This window comes from Xenopus laevis, chromosome 2L, assembly GCF_017654675.1.
Source record: "Xenopus laevis strain J_2021 chromosome 2L, Xenopus_laevis_v10.1, whole genome shotgun sequence".
NCBI classification, from domain to species: Eukaryota; Metazoa; Chordata; class Amphibia; order Anura; family Pipidae; genus Xenopus; species Xenopus laevis.
The window spans coordinates 162,951,255-162,964,654 of record NC_054373.1 but is presented as its reverse complement, the minus strand read 5'-3'; the positions used below and the strand labels follow the sequence as shown (position 1 = coordinate 162,964,654).

General features: G+C 36.9%; 1 protein-coding gene across 4 annotated transcripts in view; it reads left to right on the top strand.

Moving 5' to 3' along the window:
• b3glct.L (beta 3-glucosyltransferase L homeolog) overlaps nucleotides 1–13,400 on the top strand; it is a 245,904-nt gene that overhangs the window by 163,887 nt on the left and 68,617 nt on the right. For all 4 annotated transcript variants that reach the window (XM_018244677.2, XM_041580780.1, XM_018244678.2 and 1 more), the window contains 3 exon segments: nucleotides 303–414; nucleotides 3,393–3,529; nucleotides 10,971–11,034. In XM_018244677.2, the coding sequence (XP_018100166.1) occupies nucleotides 303–414; nucleotides 3,393–3,529; nucleotides 10,971–11,034 (313 nt within the window).

Sequence of the window (13,400 nt, the reverse complement as noted above, 5' to 3'; positions counted from 1 at the left end):
AATTACAGAAAACCCCAGGTCCCGAGCATTCTGAATAGCAGGTCCCACACCTGTATAATAAATCTTAAAAAAAGAAATTTCCACTAAAAATTCAATTTTGCTCCAAAAAGCCCTACCAGATAATTTCGTGGTTTAGTAAATAACCCCCTATGAGTTTTAGCACAAGAAAATTGTTGTAAAAACTTGAATTCGAACATTGCAAATAAAAATAGTTAAAAATTATTATTATTATTAGGCATTTATATGACACTGTGTTTTTTAATTCAAACTCATTATGCTTTAATCCATGCCTTTGTTTCAAGTTTTGCAGATTCTTATGGCAGAAACTCATCGTGGATATTTTTTTGTGAAGAGGAAACGACCATAAACCTTTCAAAGCTTTTGATGACACTTCAAAAATTTCAAAAGTCTAAGGTACAGCCTATGATCTGCCCACTGCACGTACCAGTGTGTTACATCTGTATGACAAATTATATTGAGACAAATTGATATATCATAGCTCCAGCATTTGTGTAAGCTTTTTCCGTATCCCTAACATAATTGGTGTATTTATAATATTAAGTATCAATTCCCCCCTTTGTAGAAAAAAGTAAGAACCATATATTTTGTGCACGGGTCAATCTGAAACTGAAATGAAGTCACATTCTACCTCTTGTCAAAACAATTCACCAGTTCACTGACAATCCACCAACAAGCCCTTTGTATGAACTAACCACTCACTTCCACCAGCTGCTCATTATATAGAGGTTTTGTTAGTAGACAGATCATTTATTTTGACCTTGTTTGTAACATTGGGAAATAGATGTGACATTTCAGTTTCAGATTTGTTTGATGTAATATATATATATATATATATATATATATATATATATATATATATATATATATATATATATATATATATATATATATATATATATATATATATATATATATATATATATATATGTATATATGTGGTTTCTTTTGTTATTTATTGATAAATATCACCAAGAAGGTGAGGTATATTAGTTATATATTCAAGAAACATTGATAAAAGTGGCACCTGCCCCTGACATCTTTTAGTCTAAATGGGTTGCATAACATTTCTGGAAGGGTAAATGGTTAATCCCAGATGAAGAATAATGAAAGGAATATACAGTCATAAAACTGTACACTCCGTTCATGTTAGTGCAAAAGATAAAAAACATTATGAGTGGAGGGAAGATGACATTTGGAAAATTCAGAGCCTATAAAGTTCTACATTTTTAAATTCATTCATTTTATTATTTTATGAGTTAATATATAGGAAAATGCATTTTGCAAATTTGCACATTTCACAGTTCATTCATGGTATTCATTCAAAACAGAGATTTAGAGACACTAAGTGGCTAACGTTAGTGACTTTTTGCCAGTGTTGCCACCTGCAGGGACATCGGCAATTCACTAACAGGCGCAGGCACCAATTCGCTAGCGAACGGGACCGTCGATAATGTTCATTAGTACTCTATCGCCAGTACTCTATCTAGCTCCAGCAAACAATCGTTATTCTAATCGTTACACAAACAAGTACAGATTTTACTGAGCGTTAGTTGACTTTGCCACTTCAAACCAGGCGAAGTGCTAAAAAGATGCTAGATCTTCCTCAATCTTCTTTCACTTACATCATATCCTGTGAGCCTAAAATGCATTAAAGTTCCAAAAACGCTGGTGAATTTTCTTTTTCTGAAATTGTTTGCAAAAGTCCTGACTATGGGGTATATTTATCAAAGAGTGAAGTTAGAGATCGCCACAGTCCACTAGTGTGAAATACCGCCTCTCTCCATTAATTTCTATGGGATTTTTAAAGCCATATTTATCAAAGGGTGAACTTGCACTTTCACCCAATAGATACTCTTTTAAAAATCCCATAGAAATGAATGGAAAGTGGCGGAATTTTACAATAGTCGACTGTGGTGATCTTTAACTTTACTACCCCTTAAACTTTTTTTGGGTAACCGGTTTTCTCCAGATATTTCATAACATATGGAACATTCATTTTACAGTGGGCTCATGTGTAGGGCATTATATTAACTCTTGTCTTCCCTGGACATTTGTAAGAAAAAGTGGTATATTCAAGCATTTGCACCAACATTTATAACAAAGACCTCCATACAACTATAAAATATAAATTACCCACCATATGCAAATTGACCTAACCGCAAGATCACTAGGGAATTTTCGCTATGCACTAACGAACGTTGGTGCATCTTCGCTATGAAATGCTTGCACAGCCCAAGTAACGCTAGTGAAAAGTTGGGAGTGTTCGACGCCTGGGACGAAACTTTGCATTTTAGTGAATCAGGGTATTCGTAGTGTATTTGCACCTGGCCAAGTGGTACAATGGGTGCAGAGCTGACGCTGGCAAAAATTCGCCCGTTAGTGAATCTGCCCCTAAACTTTGCATTTTAAAAGATTATAAATCTGTTATATTTACATCACCAGTAGGTTTCCCAAATAAGTTTAATGTCACACATGTCTAACATCATGGTGCACTTCCACCCCAAAATGTCAGATTAAAGCACAACATAGAAAAATCACCTACTTTCTATTCTTTCCTATGGGATTTGTAGAAGGTTATTTATCAATGGGTGAAAGTTAGAGTTCACCGTTTGATAAATACGCTTTTAAAAATCCCATAGAAATTAAAAAAAAAGTGGATGAATTTTTCTATGGTGAGCTTCCTTCTGATTGGTGCCTTTTATTAAATAACCCCCATGGAGCAGATTTGAGTTTGCCCATGTGAGTAAAAATCTGAAAATCATCACAGTTTCTTTTTGCAATTGATTCAATTTCAGTATGGAAATTATGCTTCAAATTGGTATTTGACCAAATCTTTTGTGGAGGTTTCAGATTCAGACGCAATCCAAAAATTATACATTTGGAGCATGCCTAATATTTTGCTGTGTCTCTGAGCTTATCATACAGTGACATTTATAGTTTTTGTTTTTTCTTTGACTGGTGTACAAATAATTAAAATGTTTTTTTTGTGCTAAGCTTTTGTGATCTTGGAGAAAAATACTTGTATAGTCTATTGTTCTTGTGCTTACGTTGGCTTTTCAGAGAGTTTGGAACTCAACAATTTGTGTCCAGGTGTAGATACTTTTGGCCAATAAAGGGCCAGATTTAGTACAATGAGAAAAACATATTTCCATTTCAGTTCCCACTTCAAAGCAGTTTTCACCTGATAAGCCTTGAGATGTTTTCCTCAATAAACTAAATCTCTTTCAATGTATCTGGATACTTTTGGCCATGTTGTCTATGTAAAAATTGTAACTCATTTTTTTCAACATTATGATGGAAAAATTAGGTTATGGAAATGCAAACTGATAAAAAAAAAAACCTGTTATTTTAACAATACTATTTTCTTGCAGAATTGGTTTTTAGGAAAAGCATTACACGATGAAGAATCTACAATAATTCATCATTACGCCTTTACAGAAAACCCTTCAGTCTTTAAGTATCCAGATTTTGCTGCTGGCTGGGCTCTTAGTATGCCACTCGTCAAAAGGTAAAGGTTTTTTTTGTAACTTGGATTTCTAATGCATTTCAATGAATTTTCTCTTTTTCAGCCCTTACATTATTATCTCTAAATCAGTTGGCAGGCACATAGAACAAAAATGAGTTGAGTAGAGGCAAGGGTGTTATATCTTACGGTGCCAGACTTTCTTTCCCTAATGGTTACAGTACTGGACAATAGCTACGAAAATGTTTAAGACTTAGGAGGCTTAGTTATAAAGTAAAAAAAAAAATAAAGTTTTAAAATCTTACCACATTTTGTCCAGCCTATTAAACTGTAACTTTGGTTTTATTCTGATACAACATTGATGCAAAATTGACTTTTACTGATTTATCTACTTTAAGGGGCACATTTACTAAGGGTTGAATTGAAAAGTGCTAAAACTTCGAAATTCGACCATCGAATTGAAAAGATTTGATAGTCAAAGTTTTTTTTGATTAAATTTAGCAGTTTTCGATCGATCGTAGAAATCGTTCAGTTCGAATGATTTGATCGATCGATCGAACGATTTTCAACAAAATTTTTTCAACTTCTAAAAACAAATGTTGGCTATACATAGTTACATAGTTAAATTGGGTTGAAAAAAGACAAAGTCCATGAAGTTCAACCCCTCCAAATGAAAACCCAGCATCCATACACACACCCCTCTCTACTTTTAATTAAATTCTATATACCCATACCTATACTAACTATAGAGCTTAGTATCACAATAGCCTTTGATATTATGTCTGTCCAAAAAATCATCCAAGCCATTCTTATAGTCATTAACTGAATCAGCATCACAACATCACCCGGCAGTGCATTCCACAACCTCACTGTCCTGACTGTGAAGAACCCCCTACGTTGCTTCAAATGAAAGTTCTTTTCTTCTAGTCTAAAGGGGAGGCCTCTGGTACGGTGATCCACTTTATGGGTAAAAAGATCCCCTGCCATTTGTCTATAATGTCCTCTAATGTACTTGTAAAGTGTAATCATGTCCCCTCGCAAGCGCCTTTTTTCCAGAGAAAACAACCCCAACCTTGACAGTCTCCCCTCTTAATTTAAGTCTTCCCTCCCTCTAACCAGTTTAGTTGCACTTAGTCTCTGCACTCTCTCCAGCTCATTTATATCCCTCTTAAGGACTGGAGTCCAAAACTGCACTGCATACTCCAGATGAGGCCTCACCAGGGACCTATAAAGAGGCAGAATTATGTTTTCATCCCTTGAGTTAATGCCCTTTTTTATGCAAGACAGAACTTTATTTGCTTTAGTAGCCACAGAATCACACTGCCCTGGCTATTGGTTCTAGTAGGTTCCCATAGGCTAACATAGTGGCAGGTTCAAGGTGGCGAAGTGTCGAATTTTTTAAAGAGACAGTACTTCGATTTTCGAATGGTCGAATATTGAAAGTATTTTCAATTCGAATCGAAGTCGAATTTTGCCTATTCGATAGTCGAAGTACCCAAAAATAACTTCGAAATTCGATGTTTTTGAATTTGAAAATTCACTTCGAATTCACTTCCACCCTTAGTAAATGTGCCCCTAAAACTTTGTCATCTTTATTTGATCAAAATATCAATGCCGTTTTTTGGCCAACTTAATAACTGCTGAACAACTATAATTTGGCATGCAGATTCTTTTGGGCAAACAAATATTACTAATGCTTGCTAGTTTTATAACTGGAACTTTGATCACCCCCTTAGTGTTTTTCAGTTTCAGCTATTGTGATTTTCTTTAGTTTAAACTCTCCCTTTGGGATCCATCATTTAATCTGGAGCCCCATCTATGTTATAAAGCCTTAAATAGGTAAAAAAAATGACACCCTTGTGCTCTTGCTATAGATCAAAGAATATCTGGCAGACCAGTGATGCTTTCCCATAAGACAGTTGTACAAATTCAAATAAATGCATGGGATCTATTATCCTGCATTATTGGGACATGGGATTTCCAGGTTTTCCCATTTTTTTTTCAAGTTCACAGCTGAATATGTATATGCAAAATTGACTTCTGATTCAGATTAATATTTATCTTAATCTTCTGTGGAGGATTCTGTTTTCGACCGAATCCAGATATTAGAGATCCACTGCATTAGAGTCCTGCATGGGTCTAGTTGGACAGACCCCTGCCTATCCCAGGCCCACTGGCCCACAACCCCATCCACAACTGCCACCCTACCCAGACCCGCTACCCAACCTGGCCCACAAATAGGTAACTTACCTTCCGAAACAGAACTGGAAGTGATGTCACCACAAAGCCAGATGAGTAAGCAGGAAAAATTTGCCATATCCCCAGGGAAAGGTAGGAGGGATCAGGCCAGCTCCTTAGCAGGGTTCCTAGGCAAACTTTCCACATGGTAAGGGAATCTGGGACTGCCTGGCTTTGCAGGTTATCCACAGGTACCTGCCCCTACGTTGCATCTTTAGTATTTTGTGCACAAAATAAAGGATAAAGATTGCCAACACGCAGTTTTAAAATAAATTAAAAATAACTAATCTAGTTCACAACTGAATATGTATATGCAAAATTGACTTCTGATTCAGATTAATATTTATCTTAAATTTATCGAAATACACACAAACACTAATGCTAACTTTTGATTTATTTTATTGTAAAAGTAAAAGAAAAGAGGGTATCATAAACCTAGTGGGATTTTTGACGTTGTGTTTGAAAAACGAATGTATCAATGGTTGAATGGAAGTAGTTGCAATTCTCAAGGTGCTCATCGGATAATTTGGTTCTAATTTTAATCTTAGTGTGTTCAATTCTTGAAAAAAGTTGCTCCCAAATGTAGGCACTGCAAATATCCCTAGCATAGCGGGCGATAACGCTGAAGAATGCTTGCCTGCCTTTGTAAGTAGCTGAATGCTCACTTGTTAACTGCCTGCTTTTCCTGCTCTAGGAAGCCACACACCGCACACCCCATGTAAAATTTAAAGCACACAATTAGCGACCGCGTATATACGATCTCTGTGGGTGACGTTTCCTGGATTGGCGGAAGTTCAAGCTGGGCACATTCATATCCATCCTGGGCCGTAGGTTGGACACCCCTGTTCTAAAGGCTGAATGGCAGCTAGAAACAATATTTGGCTACAATTTGTTCACAAACCACAGAAAAAATTGCCACTAACCCACATTTTGGAGTTGACCATCTGCTAGAAAAAATATCCCTAAATCCACAAACTACATACAGCATATCATACAATAAAAGTCATAGTCACCTTCAAATTTATATCAAATAGAATTTGTCCTTTCATAACATTGAGGCTTATTGTCTAGAGGTATTATTCAAAATTCTGTTGCTCAAATAAACCTAATCTGTTGTACGCAGATAGAGAAGCAGTGAAGTACAAACTGTGACATTTTATATGTTTAATACAAGGCATGGACACGAGGTTTCTGTAGACGTGAGAAACGTTGCCAAAAGCTCGAATTCGCAGTCAAGCTCTCATTGAAAATAAAAAATTGATTTTAAAAGAATGCGAGGCAAATCTCCCAAGTTGTTCTGCTACTTAAAGATGAAAACATTAAAGGGAAGGATTGATTTTTTTTTTTAAGTGCCAAGGGTTTTCTTTGTATTGAGGTTTTAATGTTTCTACATTCATTTCTGAAGTGCAAAAAAGTTAAACTGTAATTCAGCTTTGAATGTTAAACTGTAATTGGACATACGGATGGAGCGATAAATGTTGGCACAGATGCCATTCAGAAAATGCCTTTATTCAATGCCAGTGCTCAAAGCTGCATAACCTGTAATAAAAATAACACAATTTGAGAAAGTTAATAGAGTCCTGCATTGAGATGTGTTTAGGCTTGGAGAAAAAACCCAAGACTTGCCTTCAATATACAATGTAAATAGCTGACTATTAAATACAGTGGTGCACTACTGTTGTTCGGGTAAGGAAAAAACACGCAGCTATGAAACCTTAATCCGATCCTAATCTGCAAAACCTTAACCCACACTCAACTCAACCCCCAATATGTTGCCATTGTAGGACCTGTACCCGTGGCATCTCACTCTTTACTCTACTTCTGTGTGCAACTCTGAATCAAAGACCGGAAATCTTCAGAAGCAATGTTGGAGTGTACTTTCCCAGTCTGTCCCGCACTCAATCATTATCTGCAATGGTTGGCCAAAGTCCAACCGAAACCCGCCCAACCAGTGGTCAATCTGTGGGTCACCAGAGATTTAGGGTTAACATGTATATCACTATGGTGGACCCATTATGCTATGGACAGCTATCTAGGTCTCAAGCCTACTCTTCATGGTCCAGTTATGGCTAGAGTACACCCTATGGCACAAACACAGTTTATTTGTGATTTCCCCTCATTCCACACTTTCCTGATGGGAATTTAAAATGTGCAAAGGCTGTGATGTGCACTTTGGTATGTGTTAAAAGAACTTTTTAACAAGAGGCAAATGCAGTACGTGATAAAATCAAAGCAGCTCATCTCATCACATTTACGCTCTTAGCTCTGGCAGTAAAAAGGCTTGTAAAAACATTATTATTCACTCGTCTTGCTGAAACCAACATTCCATATCAAAGACATTAAATACAAATAATTATTTATAAATCTAAATTCCCATGTCTGCAGCTTCTTTAGCAACTTGTGGCTATTCATTGTTCCATTCCCAAACTGTTCTAGTCAGTTTAGTCAGTTACTTAATTCTCTGTTCATTTGTACGAGACAATTAGAATCACTGTTGAACTTCTTTCTTCTGCACCACTGGTCAAAAAGACACTCAATCAAGTACCTACGCAATCGTCCATATGCATCACTCGCCAATATGCAAGTTGAGCCTCATTATTGAATGAGCCTTTAAAGGGGATGTATTGTCAAAAATTAAAATCCCCCTTTGCCATTGGGGAACCGATATAAGCCTTTTTCTAATAGCAATAAATAATTTTTTATAAGTTTTCAATTGCACTTCAGTTAAAATTTGAGCACAGTCTGTTTCAGCTGCGAGCAAAACATTCTCTGCTGTTCGACCCGCCCATCTCTTCTGCTGTTCCCGCCCACCCATGGGTGTCCGCAGAAAATTTTCCAGGGTGGGGCAAGGAGGCATCTGTGGGCGGGCCTGTGAGATAGTTGGTGTGTCACTGCCATCAGGGGGTGGAGCTATGCCACGGCGATCAGCCGATCGCCGGGTCAATCAAGGGAATCCTGCACAGTTTCCCTAATTTGAAAAACCATCCAGGAAGTTTTGACCTGGGCAACCCTTCAAAATACCGGTTGTCTGACAAGTGGCAACCCTAGTTCACACAAAGATGGCAAAGTGGCAAGTACATGCATAAATACCAGCAGAACACACAAACAGATGGCACAGGGGCAAGTAATTGTATAAATACCCCCAGAACTCACAGGTACAAGGCTGCAGACTACAATAGATAGGGCTTTCCTTCCTTCGTTTTCTCCCGCGCTGCAATCTGTGCTACTGGCCAATCAGATGCTCCCTGGCTGCTCTCTCTCTCTGTCACAGCTGAAGTAATACGATCCGGCAGCACCGTGACAAGGGAGGGGGGGAGCGAGCACCTAGGGAAGGAGCTAAAAGAAAACTCTGCTGCACAGAAGAAAAATCTTCGAGGGATGGTGGAAACTTATGTGCACAGTCCCAGGGGGGGCACTGCCCCCTCTTGCCCCCCTCTGTGGACGCCCATGCGCCCACCTACCAATGAAAAACGAGTAGCCAGTCAAGCAACGGTGACGTTCTGCAAACAAGACTGCCTACTTGTTCTTCATTGGTAGGCGGACGGAAACAGCAGAAGAGATAGGCGTGTCAAACAGCAGAGATGTCCACGGGCCGTGAAGGTTTTGCTCGCAGCTGAAAGAGCAGGTATGTGGGGGAACGGACTGCGCTCAACTTTAAACTGAATCGCAAATGAAAACCGCTAATTAACAAGAATTGATTACAATTAGAAAAAGGCTTATATCGGTTCCCCAAGGGCAAAGGGCGATTTTAATTTTTGACAATACATCCCCTTTAAGTGTATAAGCAGCTCTGCAAATTACAAGTTGATATAATAAAAAATGTACAAGGCTTCACAAGACTACAAATAGCAAACTGCTGACCAGTAGATGGCTACCTGTTTGATTTAGTTTGCTAGACCAATATCCACATTTGCATGTTTTATTACAGGTATAGGATCCCTTATCCGGAAACCCAATATCCAGAAAGCTCTGAATTACGGAATGGCTGTCTCCCATAGACTCTATTTTATACAAATTTTTAAAAATGATTTCCTTTTTCTCTGTAATAATAAAACAGTAGCTTGTACTTGATCCCAACTAAGATATAATTAATCCTTACTGGAAGCAAAACCAGCCTATTGGGTTTATTTAATGTTTAAATGAATTTCTAGTAGATATAAGGTATGAAGACCCAAATTACGGAAAGATCCGTTATCTGGAAACCCCACGGTCCCGAGCATTCTGGATAACCGGTCCCATACCTGTACCTTAAACCTTTATACTTTGTATTGTTTCACCAATGGCAAGATTAGTCATTTTTTAACATTGACATGTTGTAGTTGTTGTTAAAACTGGAGTCTTGAGTTAGACGTACATTATTAAATCTACGACGATAAGGAGTACATTCCTCTTTTGTAGGCAATGCAAAAGGAATTCTGAAAAGGAAGCCCAGTGTAGCTCCTCCAATTTCAATTTACATGGAATACTCTTGAAATTGAGCCTCACCAAATGGGTTTTAAATCCTGGGCTTCCATTCCAAAATTCCTTCTGTATTTCTATATGAAAAGAACATATCTCCTCATCCAAAATGCTTTTATAATGGATCCACTTCCCTGTATTTAGATATGCTGACTGGAATTTAAATGGAATACTCTTGAAATTGATCCTCACCAACTGGGTTTTAAATCCTGGACTTTCCCCATTCCAAAATTCCTTCTGCATTTCTATATGAAGAAAAGAATGTATCTCCTGATTCCAAAAATGCTTTTATAGTGGATCCACTTCCTTGGATTTACACATGCTGATTGGAAAACCCTGACCTGCACTGATGGGCTACCTGATCCACAGTTTAAAATCCAATCAGCATACTGCCCAGGCTGTACTTTAAAACTCAGTATGCCGGTGAGACACCACTACAAATAACCATAAATTCTGTAAAAATATAAAAGGCCTAATTTATTAAACTAAATGCAGTTTGCAAAGTGCAAAAAAGACTGCAATCTGCCATTTTTAGCATTTCCACATTACATTTGGCTGCAGTACATACAGTTAAATTCCCAAAAATGCAAGTGCTTTCTATGTAAACACTTCTACCCTTAATTTCCATGCACTTGCTCCCCATGGCTTTTAAAATGAGGCCTAAAATCCAGGGACATAAAATATGGGTTCTGCTGTATTAAATTTGTTGTAACATTGGATATTTTTGCCTTCTTTTTGCACATTTTTTCTATTCTATTTTAATAACAATTACTTTGTGCGCCTTTTGTAGGCTTTATGATGTTCTGCGACGAGACCCGCCTAGTTCAGATTTCACCATTGACTTAAAGCATGAGGTAAGGCAGCATTTTACAGTTTCACATTATAAAAACAAAAACAATGGAATATGAACACTTTACTTTTGGTATTCTTCAAGGGAAGGGCTAGTAGATGCAGAACGATTTCCAGCAGATCAATCCATTTTCCTGTTATGAAAGTACTGGGAAATGTTCAAGTTTTAGTTGCATTAAAACCAGATGGACTGCTAAACAGAGCCTCCTGTAGGCGGCCAGTTCACATAGGGTCTATCAAAAGCCAATCACAGACCATATTTGGCATTCTCAGGAATTTGCATGCTTTTTTTTACTAACTTTTTTTACATTTGATTGTGGCTCACGGGTAAAACAGGTTGGGGATCCTTGTTTTAATCTGACAGAGAAGCTCCAGGACCCACCACCATCAATCGAGTTTTTATATATTTGGATTTTTTAATAAGTAAGCAAACATTCCAGTTTTTTTAAAATTGTGGCTTTAGTCGCAGTAGAAAACACCACAAATTCTAATTTTGATAAATAAGCTGATAAATGTACATTCGTATTTTGAAGGGTACTTTCAGTATTACATCAAACAGCTACACTGGTGTCTGATACATTATAAAATATGTAACAGAACTGGCACAGAGTCCTCCCAAGACCAACTGTAAAAAGTTGCCCAATGTCTCTGAAAATAAATGATGTCATATTTCTTTTTGCTGCGAGTAAATCAGTCCTGTTGCAGTTGTTTGATACTTGAATGATGGCTAGTCTTCACCCAGCATCAGTGCTGCAATTGTCCCTCTGCCTGAAACTAAACTGAGTTTTTACAAACAAAAAATAGTAAATATGTCACCCTTTCTCTGTTTTTTTTTCTGCCCTAGTCATGCTAATTAAAATTCCGCTGGTCTGTTTCAAGGAAAATGGCCAGTGATTAAAGCTTTAATAAACACACATAAAGGCCATAACCGACACTTATGTGTTTAAATTGATATAACGTCATCGGTTATGGGATTCGTAATCTGGAAATCCATTATCCAGAAAGCTCCAAATTACGGAAAGGCCACATCCCATAGACTCCATTTTATCCAAATAGTCCAAATTTTTTAAAATAATTACCCTTTTCTCGGTAATAATAAAACAGTACCTTGTACTTGATCCAAACTAAGATATAACTAATCCTTATTGGAGAAAAAAACAGCCTATTAGGTTTATTAAAGGTAGACTTAGGGTATGAAGATCTAAATTACGGAAAGATCTGTTATCCGAAAAAAACCCAGGTCCTAGCATTATGGATAACAGGTTTCATACCTGTATTTATAACACAATGTAGCATCAATGTAGGGTCAAATTTAGAGTTTATAAAAACTCCCATAAACTAAAAATGACCTATCAAAATTCATTTAAAAATTAAAAATTTTTAAATTCGGGTGAATAGGATCGACCTGCAAACACGAATTGAATTGCATTCGATCCGAGTTTTTTCATCAAGTAAAAACTACTCCAAATTGCTTGTAGGAGGTCCCCATAGGCTAAAACACCAATTTGGCAGGTTTTAAGATGGCGAATAGTCGAATTCGAATTTTTAGAGGGACAGTACACGATAAATTTCAAATTTCAATTTTTTTTTTAAAATCTGAATCAAATTTGGACTATTCCCTATTTGAATTACACTAAAATAAACTCGGAATTCAAATTTAAAAATTAAAATTTTCAATTTGACCCTTGATAAATCTGCCCCTTAGTGTTTAAATAAATAATGCGGATTTATGTGCATCATTTTCATGAAGTTTTGTTCAAAACATGAATAGCAGACAACTTGACACCTCAATCCTGTTGCAATTGTCCTGCTCTTCTCTTTTTATTTACATTCAGGACTCACACAGTTTCTTACACAAAGACACGCCATAAAAAACAAACGTTTTCTGACGTTAAACATTTGTTTTCAGTTATTGTAAAATGATCTACTTGAGTGATCGTTTGCATCTGTCTATCATCTATAGTCAGAAACAGAAATGGTTTTGCTTCAGTTTTAATCATAGGAAAAACAAAGTTCATACAAGTTTAATATTGTAAAATGAAAGACATTAAATATTAAATTCAGCTGAGCCCTTTGCTGAAAGGATCTGTGCATTTTGAATGATTTTCAGTTTTGTGCATTAGTATTTTGGAATAAATCTTCGAAACCCATACATTGCCCTGGATTTTACCGGTTCTAATGTATTACACTGGCTGATTTTCCTGGAAGTGACACCTTATTTTGCATGAAATGTTTATCCTGGCTTTCCCAAAAATGTCTTGTCTTCTGAATGCTATTTTTAATTAAACTAACCACATGCATGCCTGGCCTTGGGCCCTTATGTAAATAATTAATTTCCGTTAGAATACCTCCTATACCATATACAAATTAT